The sequence below is a fragment of the Pyricularia oryzae genome, chromosome 3 (assembly GCF_000002495.2).
Source record: "Pyricularia oryzae 70-15 chromosome 3, whole genome shotgun sequence".
Taxonomy (NCBI): domain Eukaryota; kingdom Fungi; phylum Ascomycota; class Sordariomycetes; order Magnaporthales; family Pyriculariaceae; genus Pyricularia; species Pyricularia oryzae.
In genome coordinates this window covers 5,561,828-5,575,504 of record NC_017849.1, presented here as the reverse complement: position 1 = coordinate 5,575,504, position 13,677 = coordinate 5,561,828, and the positions used below count along the sequence as shown (strand labels likewise).

Sequence of the window (13,677 nt, the reverse complement as noted above, 5' to 3'; positions counted from 1 at the left end):
ATATAAGTGCGTTCCACATGCCACAGTAAGGGACCACTTTTGAAGCAGTCAATTCTAGTAATTAGTAGTCTCTCTGGGGTCGCTCGATATAAACATGAAGTTGGATGTTTAAATTACCTGGTTCTTCATCTAAATCCCTACCACCGTATGATGTTAACGTCCATCTCAGTTATATCATTTTACATAAGTACTTACCCACCTACATACCTAACCCCCCGTTTATCTATCTTTTTTACCTACTTTCACATTATCCTCCCCGTACTCGATGGGCATGGAAATTGCATGGGGCATATATGGTTACCATTCTGCCATTGATAGAGTTGACTGCTTGATCAGGGGTTTAAAACGATATATTAGTTAAACATCCAAGTCCAGCTTTCTAATAAACCATTTGCAGACAAGTTTGGCTAATGTCTTTTTTTTGTTTCCGAGTAAAGTTATGATTAGGCACAAGACTAGAATCTAGATGAACCTGGACAGAACTAGGACACGATAATATTAATTAGAATAGAAAACAAGTTCCAGTTGATATCCACAAGACTTCGCTTTTTCTCTTTTTTTCTCTCCTTTTTTGTGCTCACTCGTGAACCCTGCATAATACATTTTAACATGACACTGCGCCAGGAAGACCTAAGGCTCACTAACAGTAGAAGAATCAACAAATGAAATTTATTGAATGCCGAGATGACCACGTTGAAGCAAGTCATCTACTGACCGTGGAGACCTGTAAGTAAATCCCACCATCTCGTGCCATGAATCAAGGAAAACATGGCTATATCTCTAATATTCTATGTACCAACTGTGATATGCAAAAAGAAATGAAGAAACGAAGCTTCGGATAGCAAGCCAAAAAGACATAGAAAAGTACAATGTCCTGCATTGACACCCGTTCACATCAACAAACGCCACAGACCCAACATGAGCGCAGCAAATCCGGTGCAAAGCCCCATGAGCCACTGCAGGGTCTGGAACTTGACCTGCTCGAGCTGCTGCCTCAGGGCGGCGGCCTCCTGCTCGATCTTGGTCTCGGTCTCCTTGATCTTGAGTTCCTGCGACACGGCCTCCTCGCGGATGCGGCCCTTCTCCAGGTTCAGGTCCAGGCGAACGCTGGCCTGAGTGCGGCCAATCTCGTCGCGCAGCCGGCTGCTGAGCTTGGCAATGTCGTTAGTCAGGCGCTCATGCGCGGCGCGAGTCGTGTTGGTCTCGGTGTTGTCCGTCGACAGCAGCTCGCTGCGGAGCTTGGCAAAGTCGACCTTTTGCGTGTACGTGGCCTTGGCGGCGTCCTCGCGCGGGACCATTGTGCGGGTGAGATTTTGTATGCTGGTGAAAGACACCTTCCTGTGTTAGCTAGACGCCAGCTGGGGAATCAATGTCCGGGCAGCTATAGCGGGCGAGCGTACCTCTCCTCTATTACATCGTTCAAGATCTTCATCATGGCTTCTGCCTGCGTCTCGGTGAAGCCCTCACTCTGCAGCCGCTGGACCAGCTTCAGGGTATCAAAGTGATGATCCTTCCGGCGGGGCGGCGAGGCATGGAATGCTCTCCTGCTGCTTGGGATTCTAGGCTTGGGTGAAGCCGTTGGCTGCCTCGCCAATCGGTGGCTCTGGAAGCCGATAGCATGCGCCCTTTGCCCTTCATTGTGAGTGTGAAATAGTCGTTTGGGACCTGCCCAAGATTGCTGCTGCGGCTCCCTCCGCTCCTGGATATGAGGCCTTTTTGATGGGCGCAGCAAGAGGCTTGCCGGGCGGAATGTACAGTCGCTTGCAGTGGCTGGGGTCTGCCAGCTCAGACGGGGGAGAAGGAATCGGGGGAGTGTTTGTAGGTTGTTCATGGCGGCTTGCTTTGCTGCTTCATGGGTTTAATGCGATGTTAAAATGGACAATTGCTTCGACTTTCGGTGGTGGACGGTATTCAAGAGCCGGTATCTTCAACGGGTGACGTCGGGCCCTTGGTCTGTCAATTGCGGGACAAGGCGGGCACGTGAATTCAGATGGAGCCATCAGACGGGACCAGTTTCAGGGACCAGATAACGTGGTAGGGTAGCTTGCAGAAAAAGCTTGAATTCTTGCCTTAACTGTCAGGCACCCAATTACGACTCTCTCCGCACCATAAAATTCTTGCGCGCGAGAATTACACTTTGGACTTTCTCTCTCCTTCTCTCCTCATGAACAACGCAAATAAATCACGTCCATTCGAGGTTTGATATTTTTGATTCGAGGCGCGCATTCGTGCTGTGCCCAGGAGAATCGAAATCACACTCGAAGAGAACGGAGAGAAAAATAATGCGAACAATCTTGGGTGCGGTGCTTCCCTGCTCTAGGGCAGGTGGGAAGGGTCGCAATGATTGAACGTACATGTCCTTCCTTTTCCTGTTGGCTTTTAGTGTCTGATAAGGCGTACCACGTAGTAGTTTTGCCAAGCGCCATTGTATGAGATTATTGCCTACCATCAGATAATATCTCCAGGGTCGTTCGTCTCCCTACCCAGGCAGGTTAGGTATCCTGTCTAATAAGCGCAAAAGTTCCGATGGGCAACGCCAGACGTCGATTGAGGTTTCTTTTGAAAGGCTGATGATCGTCTACCAGGTGGCTGGTTGCTGGTTTCCATAATCGCGTCTGGCCTGCTCTCTGACCTTGGCAATTTGCTTAATGGCGGATCACGCATGAGATTGTCAAACGCGACCCGACCCCCCCACGGAACTTTGCAACTCTGGAAAGGCCACAGCGGGGGAACAAAGGGCTGACGCACAGCCACAACCAGCGCACGTGGGGATTTGTTTTTTGCCCGACTCGTCCTAAACTCGGCCTCGGGACGAGCACAAGGCCTGTGATGAGGTTGTGCAAACAAGATAATACCATTGCTAGCCTACCTCTGGCCTACCAGCTAAAGCTGAATAGATACCTGCGCAGCCGTGCGAGCGGCCGAGCTTGCTTGTTTGTTTAGCCTGACAGCACAACGGCCGACTCCGATCGCGGCTTTTTAGGGCGCGGGTTGGAAACTTGACGTGCGGGCGGACGGGCTCGCTCGTTCTATGGACTTGTTGGTCTGTTTTCTCAAGTAGTAGTGCCTGTGATTTTTACTCGGCTATTTGTGGTCACGCGAGTTTGCCGGGGCGCGGAGAGCACAATGCACATTCGTTTATGTATACTTGTGCGTGCCGTAGCGTGCAGCCCGTGTTGTGGCGTGAAACTTGACATAGTCGACTACCTGCTCGCTAGACGCGGTTGCACAATTTTGCACCTTCTCTCTTTCTTGTACGGTGCGGGCCATCACGGGATTCAAGCTCTGTGCCGGATCAGGGAGGCCGAGACAACACTATCATACTAATGTGTCGGTACCTTTGCTTGCGGGTTTGCCATTTTACCACTAACGGTAGGCAGTTCGTGCGTGTACCTTGCTGTAGTTCTACCACTGGTAGCAAAAATTGCAGCAGGGGATCGAGACATGTCTCTTTTCTGGCCCATGTTCAGGTTGGCTCCATTTGTTGGTTCAATGTGGCACTTCCTAAAAAAAGAACAGGGAAGCTTTCGAGGAACTGTCAAACCTTTCAAGCCTGTCTGCCCTGGCCTCGGCAGACGAACTTTGAGCCCGATGTGCGTCACTGTGTTAATGCTACGCGCCGTCCCATGTGTCTCTGTTAACCTTTTGGTTCGTTCCCATTTTGGCTCCTCAATCTCCTTCGACCGCCAATTGGTAGACCTTGGGAAAAAATTTATATGAAATCAGGTGACATCGCGACGGTGGAGGCACCCCAAGATGCGGGGTAGCTCCTTTGTTTTGTTTTGTTCACAAAACGCGTCATTTTTTTTTTCTCTTTGTTTTCTTTGTTCGTTTGTTTACTTTGGAGGGGGACAAGATGCATAAAAGACTCACAGTACGACGAAACGATGAGGGTATTTTCATGCAAGAAGAAGAAAAATCTACGTAATGAAAGCAACTTTTATCCACAGCATCTTCTGTAGCGATGCAGAAGAAATTTTTAAAAAGATCAAGTGACAGCAAAACAGACAAGAATAATAATAGAAATATCAACGGTGTGTGTGGCATCGACAAGGTAGGTAGGTTGACAGCGGCTTTAGCCATCTACGAAGAGGAGTGGTCGATCAAGCTGAGGGGGTGAACAGAACAAAAAAAAAAAAAAAAAAAAAAAAAGAGGAATATCAGTAGCATCTGCAATTGATCGAGTCAGGTTTTAGCCGCTTCTTGCCAGTCCGCTTTGAGAACAAGTTCAGGGCGTAACCGTGGCAAAGTTATCAATGGTTCCATCTCATCCCAATCCATCAAATCAGCTGGGCTGCAACTTAGATAATACGCGAAGCGAAGCCATCGCTTGACCGAGGGACTTCTGCAGGCAAGCTCATTGGTGACGGGCAAAGACAGGGCCCTTTGGGCGCTTGTGGACCGCCCAGTCTCATGCGGTACTACGCCGAACTGTTTCGAGGAGCGGGGTGGGAAAGGAGGGAGGAGGGCAGATCCTAAAAAAAACCAAGGAGGGCTTGGAGGGCTGAGCAAGCCGATCCGTTCGAGCTGACTGCACCCGAAAAGACCTAGACGCGGGGGTAGGTAAGCCGTAAGGTCTGGCTGGGAGGGTGGCTTGGAGAGGGTTCGTCCGATTGCTGATGTGATGACAGTACGGAAGGGGAAAAGGTGTAAACAAAGACTTCCGGAAAAGTCGGTCGGCAGTAAGAGACCACTTTTGACGGCCATCCTGATTTCGGGATCCAACCAATCCCATGTGCGAGGAACCGGATGGGGTTGGTAAGAGGAACAATAGTTTATCTGGTGTTGGAGATGATGACGTCGGCCAATGAGGAGAGGAGATGGAGTTATGGAGGACGACGGCAATTCGGGTGACCGAGCGATCGGGATCGAAAAGGCGGCTAAAAGTCGAAAAACTTAGAGGGGCGACTGAATGAATAGTGTCTATTCTTGTCTAACTCTGCCGTACCTACACCTAGGTAGATAAGTTAGCTTCGGTGCAGGTACCTGCGTTGTCATGTACCTTACATGTAGGACAAAAGTTGGTAGTTTGCAGATGATTGGACTGTCTGATTCAGTTTTGCCGGTTTGTCTCTTGTTGTTGATCAATATCATACAAAGCAACAACCAAAAAACGTACGTGTTGCTTGTTCTTAGCAATCGGCTGCCACCGCCGCTACAACGACATGAGTTCTCCAGTGATAATGCTTTTTTGCTGTCATGTTGTGTTTTTTTACTGTATTTGGTGGCATATCGATCGAGATTCACTACAATACGTGAAACAAATCTCCGACCAGAGTCGATCTAATCAAAGTCCAGTTGCCTCTCGATGCTGCAATTCCCGATCATCTCCCAACCGTGGGTCGGCACTAAGAGATGCCACACAGGAAGAAACCGAGCCGCCATTATAATATGCCATCCCCACTGCGTAGGAAAAAAAACCAGTGAGAAGAGACAATAGAACGCGAAAGATACCCCGTGATTGTTGTCGTTGACATCATAATCGAACCTTCTTCAGCAACGTCCTGACTGACAGCTGCAGCAATCTTGAAGGCGCGCGGTTTGCATAACGGCTAGCAAGCCATTCGAGGTGGACCCCGTTTCCAAGGCGGCTTCACTGTACTTTTTCATATTTTCTTGAAATTATTCATCTTGCTTCTTCCGGATGTCTCAGGTGTATCTCAGGTACTTGCGTTCCTCAGTCTCCTGAGCAACACCAAGAAAAAGTAAGCTCGTAAAACAAAAGATCCAGGGGAAATTTTGTTTAGAAAATTCAAGAGTTTCCATGGCATTCGCCCAAGCTCAGGAATGTAATGAAAATGCACTGACGTGAAAACTTTTGTGCCTTTCCGGAACCTGTTGTATAGGCAGCCGGAACCAGCCCTGTCTGGATCCAGACCCAAATTGAAATACCTACCTAATTACATACCTACCTTACGTGGTAATGTTTCGCTGTTTGACTAGGACCATCCCGGGACCAGAGGCCAAATACTTTGCCGGATGCGCCCACAGGGAGGATTTGGTTGGTGTCGCTTGCCCACCAATACAGTGGCAAATCAAATAAAAGCTTCAAAAAGGAGCAAAAAGACCCCGGTCAGTGGCTTTGCGCTTACTGTGTATAACTGACAAGGGACAATTTCTTAACGCGTACAACTCGGCGAACAAACGGACAAACCAACCAACGCACAAGTCGTTTGTTGAAGATGTGGATAAAAAAATGTGCGTCAATTGATATTATTGCTTCTGATTTTGGAACTACCTCTCTCCCTAGCCTTTTGACAGCTCACTGGCAGGTACCGTGCCCTAAGCCACCCAGATAAGTTCTGAATTTAATCAATGAGCCGAGAGTCGGGCCCTGGCTAGTGCGAGCCCGGACCGCAAAGCTATTGCTTGGGCCGTATCCCGAGATTACTACTACGTAGCGGTGGACAACAGCACCGTCCGATTGTGACAAGAGGCTCAAGCTGGGACTGTAATCGGGTCTGGGCGGCGGGAAATTCCAATGAGACATTCACAGTCTAGGTACGGCCACTGGGAAACAAAGTCTACTATGTAATTACCAGAGTCAGCAAGCTTGGCCACCTGCCATTTTGCTACGTAACGTGGGTTCTTTTGGGTCGCGGCTAACTCTGAGAGGGAAAAACAGAGTCTGGGGGTGTGGGTTACATTGCTACTTGGCAGGCCCCTCCCCTTAAGGGAAAAGCGTTGCATTTGGTCAGCAAAAACCAGCATCACGAAACACCCGAAGCTCCTCTTTAATATCAACGCAACACTTGCCTCTTACCATCACGCGGGAATAGCCAAGCCAGCGTAGGTTTTTATCGATTTTTTTTTTTTTGCTCACCTCATTATTGCGACATGGGAAGGAAGAGCCGCTTGGACCCTGATTTTGTTCTCCCCCATTCCATCCCATCCACTACCATTTCTCGCCTAGTCTGTCCGTGGCTGCATTTTCGCGAATGGGGAAAAGTAAGGATGACACGGACATTTGGGACCTGGTCTTTGGAATTGTTGGTAGGAAATAAAACCCATAGACAGGTGCAGTAGAGGAGACCGGACCCTTAAATTTTTCTTCTTTTCCACCCCATTTCGGATGGACGCCCAACCAATGAGAGGCTTTGTGCAATTGGTTTGATTTGGTGTCTCTGCGATAGTTCCATTAAAATCAATTGATAGAATTTTACCATATAACAGTTCACTTCGGCTAGTTGATATTGTACAGTACAGTACAATAAGGCACAGGCACAGGCACATACATTGACAGCCTTCCCGCAAGTCGACGTGGCTAGTAATTACATACCTCACTCAACCTGTAGGTACCTCCCGAGTAGAATTATGGGCGGTAATCGACAAACGATAGATAATTAACCGTGTCCACGGCGGAACACCAATCATTCCTGAACCCCTGGGACATGGATAAGTTTACCACTTCCAGGCGCTCTCGTTCGCTCCTCATCTCATCTCCAATTCAACAATTGCTACAGTTACTCTCCGAGTTTGACCTAGACCATAGAGGTACGTGACCATTTTGGAGGTTCTTCGGAAGCGGCGCAAAACGATTGGGCAGGTTCGGGGGTTTGCGTGCTGGACTCGCCGGCGCTTGGGCGAACCCAGGCGGCCGCTGTGTGCTGCTATTGGCCAGACCTCCACTTCTGTCGAGGCATGCCCCCAGCGGCTGGACGCCCTGTCTTGCAGGCCTCAGCCGCCTTCTCTTTCCACCCCTGGCTGGTTGCTGTGCCGGGAACAAGAATACAGTTAAACCACTGGTTCCCCAAGGTGGGTAAACGCCATTCTGAGCTTGATCCTTGTTCAGCGGATCCCACTCTTCTCCAGTCTGACTGCTCCCCCGCCAAGCTCGGCGGTTGCTAGTGGAAGTTGGGTGTGGTCCAAATTTGCTCAACACAGTGGTGCAGTCGGATTATTTGCTGTACAGTAATAACTAAGGTTGTTTGTAGGGTAGTATGTACAGGCCTTGTTCAATTGTCCTTCCGTAGCAAGGTATAGTTTTTTTTATTCTAAGACAACGGTGATTATAAGATAGGTCTTGGTAGCTAAAGACGGTGACTGGAAGCAGACGCGTAAAAAACGACTACCGTAACAGTGGAGTTGGGGCTCAAAAAAAGACAATGGAAAGGGTACACACACTTGCATACATAGTGCGTTAGTTTCGTCATATTTCTATCACACTTGATCAAGAAAAAGCCTCGAAGTAGAGAATGACGCACGTAAAGAATCCACCAGGCTGCATTTGTTCCTACAGCAGCTTCCCCTAACTAGGTAGCTGGAACTAGCCCAGGAAACGCTTGCAGGTGCATATCCTCTCGTAAGCTTGCGTTGCCGCAGTTATCGAATGCTTGCTACATGCAGGTAGGTGGAGATAGCGCTGCAAGGTAGTCAGCACAAGTCAGTTGTCAAGTCGCGTCGAGTGTGACCAGGCTGCGCGATTGTCCGGGAAACGATGTTCTCACTGGGAGCCATCTCAAACACCACAGTATAGGACAATTGACAGTAGACAGATCATTCCACTTTGGGGGCGTGTGGGCACGGTTCTGGAGCTCGTTGTCGGAACCAATGTCTTGGAAATCTGCTTCTGAGACATTTGCGGGTTGGTGGCAGACAGGCAGCTATATTCACCAAGCACCTATTCTTTTTTTTTTTTTCCTTACTGTTTTTGGTGCCTTCTTAGAACAACCAACCAGTTACCGATCGCCCGGCGCCACACTCTTAATTGGTAGGGAAAAAGATCACCCCAAGACAAGCAACTAACTAGGGGCGTGTGAAAGTGTGTGAATTTTAATTTCATTCTCAAAGAACGACCGATACTGTTGAGTACCTTACAGTACCTGCGTACCTTACCTAGACTTCACATGCATCTTATCTCGCTTTCCAGCGCTACAACGTACGCAATCTGACCAAAAAATTCTTTGGTTGCTGTTTTCTTGCTGTGGCATTCTCCTTCGCCGTACCTACGTAGTTTAATCCCGCCTGTAACATGACAATCAGGATCTTGGTCGCTGGGCAAGCTTGATTCGTGCTGGATGATGATGTAAGGCAGCTTGGCCCTTGCTCAGAAATTCAAGGTTAGCGGTACCCTGGCAAGCCTGGCTTGTCTACCCTCCCCTTGCTGCCGCCCCGAGTCGTACAGGCCCGGTGCGCTTGCCAGGAAGTGCGAACAACGACATGCAGTCGACTTTTTTAGTGGGCTTTTTTTTTCTGCTGCTCTCACGGCAACCGCCCACTCGCGTTCACCCCCCATCTCCCCAGGCAACCTCTGGGCGTGCAGGACGCTTATCTGTACTGCGAGTCCCCTCCAATTCGACAATCCCTCTCCTCTTACCTCTTCCTGCCTCAGCCCTTCGTCGGACGGGACGGTCGGTTGCTTTAATTGCCCTGCCTTTCTTTGCATTTTGGTACAGCCCACCGGTTTGATCTACACCAGACTTCTCCGGAAACAAATCCTCGTCGTTGCTCTTGTCGTCGAGGTTCGTCTTCCCCAGAGTTGGCAAAATCTAACCAGGCTTCGGTGTTACCCGCAAAAAAGGAGCCAGCAGCAGCCAACAGCGAGCCTGCACCTTACTTGCATAAAGCATTTCATGCTTTGCATTTAAAAGGTCTAGCTTTAGCCAGTCACGACCCCCAGTCCAGCAGCGACAATAGCAGCAGCAGCAGCAGCAGCGACAGCATCCCTCTGCATCGCCCCGCCGCCTACCGAGCTTGCTACCAGGAAAAAGAATTGAGCTTCGTTTCGACGTCTCTTTCTCCTAGACGGCTTTCACCTACCCCGGCCTTCATCCCTCAACCACCAACTTCTCGGCAATCCCACCCCTGGTTTGGACGAATTGATGCCTGCTTGTCGACACTTGGAGCTATAACGTGCAATCCAGCACGGTTTTCGGTGCTGGTTCTCGGCCCCCAAACCTCCGGATTCGGTTCTAGATAAAACTCAGCCTCCTGTCGATACCATCCCTCGCGTCAACACCACCGTTTTGGTCTCTTTCGTGCTTGCACATGCTGACCCGGCAATCCACACAACATTCCCCGTACTGTGATCGCAGGCCGGCACGGCACGTCCGATTAATTCTTATATCCTCCTAGTTGCCGCATTAGCTTGCTGCAGCATCCATTGTGCAAGAGGAAGATCTTGAAGAGCAGGACCAATTGAGCTCACAGGACCGAAACACGATACCGAACCAGCTCCAACCTAACACCTTACTCGCATAACCACCCGTAATCATGGAGGACTCATCACCATTGGCGGCAATTCGCCGTCCCACACACCTCTTTGGCGACAGGCTCGGCGGCTACAGGACAAACATTGGCCACTACTCTCCGGATAGCAAACCTAGGGCCTTCAACCTGCGAGAGCAATTGGGCATCCACAACTCAAAGAAGGCTTACCTTCAAGATGACTTCAGTCGGGGTTCATCGCCCAGCATCTGCCTTGCAGCTGACTTGGGACAGAACTTCCGTATTGACCAGGACAGCAGCCCCAAGTTCCCCACGCCGAGGAGAGCTCTCTTCACCTCAATGAACATGGGCGATATGGGCATGCGTGGTAAGCCTAATATACATATGCACACTCTGCCACAGTGAAGCTGGACAAGGGAAGCTAATATGTTTACCGAAAAGACTGCACATCGGCACCGCCGCTAATGTCATCCCCGACGCCTGGTGGTCTGATGGAGATGATGGATATTTCGCCCCTCCCACACAAGCTGCCTGCCACATCCTCGTTGATTTGTGAATCACAGGTAGAGTCTCCAGTACTCATGGACGACACGGAGAGCAACGCTTCCTCAGAAAAGACCGAGGACGAGTCCGCTTCAATTGAGCCCTCACTTCCCCAGCCCACAACAGCTGAACTGCCGAGGCCATTGGCTGCTGAGTGAGTGCTCCATCTCCATTCGTATGTGCTTTGCGATATGGTCGTCTGACTTTGCTGGTTGTTTCAATGCAGACGTCGCAGGATTGCTCTGAGGAGACCATCTCTCTCCCGAGCCAAGGGTTACTCTACAAGTGCCCTGTTGACTCGTGGTCAGCCAGACAACCAACTCCCTCCCTTCCGTTTTGGTGGCAACCCCAGCTTGTCGAGGGAAAGCTCATCACTCAGCTTAAGCGAATGCTTCCAGAACTCTCCCACTCCTGAGAAGAGGCCGTCCACCGCAAACAGCCCGATCGCCAACGTGCCAGGACCGCTCCGCGTGCGTACTCAGTTTTCTAGCCTCAATGGTAGCAGCGCATCCCGCACAGGATCGCCCATCTCAAGCCACTCACGGCGGCCCTCGAACCCATTCATGCGGCCACGTAAGCAGTACCGCCGCTCGTTGAGCATGTTCGAGAACTCGGGGGAGGTGATGAAGCCCAAGCAGGAGGAGCCGCCAGCAGCCCCTGCTCTCTCGTCTGTGATGGATATTGAGGAGCCCGCCGAGCCCATCCTGCCCCATTTCTTTCCCGAAGGAGAGAGCGACAACATTCCTCGCATAAAACGCCAGACATTGTTGGACGTTCTCGATGGACAGTACAACGAGCGATACGATAACAAGCTCATCATCGACTGCCGCTTCGAGTACGAGTACGATGGTGGCCACATCGACGGCGCCATCAACTACAACGACAAGGACCTTCTTGTTACCCACCTCCTCCGAACCCCGATGGAAGGCCGTACCCTCATCGTCTTCCACTGCGAGTACTCTGCTCACCGTGCCCCGCTGATGGCCCGTCACGTGCGCGCCGAGGACCGCAGTGCCAACGCTGAGCACTATCCCCGCCTCACATACCCCGAGATCTACATCCTCGAGGGCGGCTACAGTGGATTCTTCGAGGAGCACCGCGACAGGTGTTATCCCCAGGCCTACGTCGAGATGGGTGCCGCCGAGCACGCCTTCACGTGTGAGCGTGAGATGGGCCGCCTGCGCCAGAACCGCAAGGGGCTCTCTCGCGCCGCAACCTATGCGTTCGGCACTGGCATTCAAGATTCACCTACCGCTCCGGGGCGCTCCACCTGCCAGGATTCACCAATGTCGATGCTTGGTGCCTCTCCTATCCTTGGCAGTGATCGATTCCATGGTAGGAGAATGGCATCGTACTGAGGACGGACCTCAACTATTCAAAAACCCACAGCACATACTACATACCACCCGTGATATACACCAACAATCCGTTGGGCTAATCTGTATATGCAACATGTCACAGGCTTCTGCCGCCGTCGACGATATCTCCGTTCCAGATGCTCGTCCACGATCGGCCCTACACCTCTTCCGTCGAGGTCAACCAATTCCGGTCTGCATTTTGTCAAGTCGTTTGCTTATGCATTTTTGGCCTGCTGCAACCCACACTTTCTTCATACCCTTTTAACTTCCGGCCGGCAACCTGCGCTTTATCCATCAGTCGCAGCTTTTCTTCAGCTATCTTCTCGTTCGTCGCATTGGCGTAGCATTTGCATTGGGACTTTTCGTTTTTCACCCACCGCCAGATGACCCTTGGATCCGGCATCTGGGCGATCACACTGCGATCACTGTGAGCTTTGGTTCTCCCTTAGTCACGACTTAGATTTGCAAACCACCACACCTGCATCTGTATTTTTGTGCGACGCATCAAACATCAGCGGATCGGAGCATGTTTGACCGTGCCCTCCTTTATACGGCAAACCTCCGACCGTCAGGCATCATCAGCGTAATGCCTGCCTTTCATCAACTTTACAACCGCCTGTCGCTTGTTCTACCGCTCTGCTTTGCGACTGCAGTTCCTTCCTTGTAGGCCGACGAGTAGCTCGTCACCTATTTGGCTGATGTCTCTCGAACACGAATGACGGGCATGTTGATTCGATTAGGATCCCAAGTTCTGCTGCAACTTGATCTCCTGCGTCGGACCACTTGTCTCCTTGAAACAGGAGGCCATGCCGACTGCATCTCGGCCGGCCACCTCGGTCAAGGATCTGACCTCAACCGCATTTTATTCAGCCCACCCGGTTTTCGGGATTTCGGTAACTCATCGACACATTGGCGGCTTCTCCTTGCTACGAATGCAATTTGCATCGTCTCTCGGCTCAATCAAACTCTTGATTGCGCTTCTTCTCGAAACATATTTAAATACCCACCAAGACATGGCGATTGCCATCTTCCATGTCCTGCCTACTTGTTCAAACTGTCTGTCGGTTCAAAAGACGTGGGCCGAGGCGTTTAATCACCTCGGACACGCAATTTCTTGTACAAATATTATTTGCTCCTATTTGATTTTATGTTCGGGGAAAACATAATAGTGGCTGAGTGCGAGGAGTATAAGAGAAACGGAGGGACGAAATACAACAGACAGATTGATCACAAGAAGGGAGCATGGGGGATGAAGAAGCAACCGGATTTTCTTTTACCTGTCACATAAGTCATTCTCTATTCTTCCAGTCTCTGCATCATCGGGGGGAGCGTTCTCATTTCATTTTCTCTGGTTTTTCTTTTTCTCATCTTCGGCCTGGTCCAAAATACCCCTCGGGAAAAGTTCGTCAGTCTGGTCACTACCGATGGAATTTCGGAGGACCAATCCATCACAAAGAAATCGAGACAAGGGTTGGATGGAGGAAACGTTTTGACCTACCATACCACTCGGTCCGATCAACGCCACAACAAAAAAAAAACAAAAAAAAAGATATAACATGAACAACACCAAAAAAATGAGAAAAATGGACTTATTGAATTCACTTCTGGT

The 13,677-nt window shown here is 50.3% G+C and overlaps 3 protein-coding genes across 3 annotated transcripts; 1 reads left to right on the top strand and 2 right to left on the bottom strand.

Moving 5' to 3' along the window:
* Positions 1-404: 404 nt before the first annotated feature.
* Positions 405-2,711, bottom strand: MGG_07736 (uncharacterized protein). Its single transcript, XM_003712895.1, has 3 exons — positions 2,447-2,711; positions 1,401-2,369; positions 405-1,320 (listed from the first exon to the last, which is right to left on the bottom strand). The coding sequence occupies exons 2-3, from the start codon at positions 1,829-1,831 to the stop codon at positions 891-893; spliced, it is 861 nt and encodes a 286-aa protein (XP_003712943.1). The 5' UTR covers positions 1,832-2,369; positions 2,447-2,711; the 3' UTR covers positions 405-890.
* Positions 2,712-7,447: 4,736 nt separating this feature from the next.
* On the bottom strand, positions 7,448-9,385 carry MGG_16912 (uncharacterized protein; the record flags this gene model as incomplete). The annotated part of the gene is made up of 5 exons (XM_003712894.1): positions 7,448-7,844; positions 8,205-8,221; positions 8,448-8,603; positions 8,818-8,835; positions 9,317-9,385. 5 exons carry the CDS (start codon positions 9,383-9,385, stop codon positions 7,448-7,450), a joined length of 657 nt encoding a protein of 218 aa, XP_003712942.1.
* Positions 9,340-13,645, top strand: MGG_07734 (M-phase inducer phosphatase). Its single transcript, XM_003712893.1, has 3 exons — positions 9,340-10,534; positions 10,609-10,864; positions 10,937-13,645. Exons 1-3 carry the CDS (start codon positions 10,213-10,215, stop codon positions 12,066-12,068), a joined length of 1,710 nt encoding a protein of 569 aa, XP_003712941.1. The 5' UTR covers positions 9,340-10,212; the 3' UTR covers positions 12,069-13,645.
* The last annotated feature ends 32 nt before the right edge of the window (positions 13,646-13,677 follow it).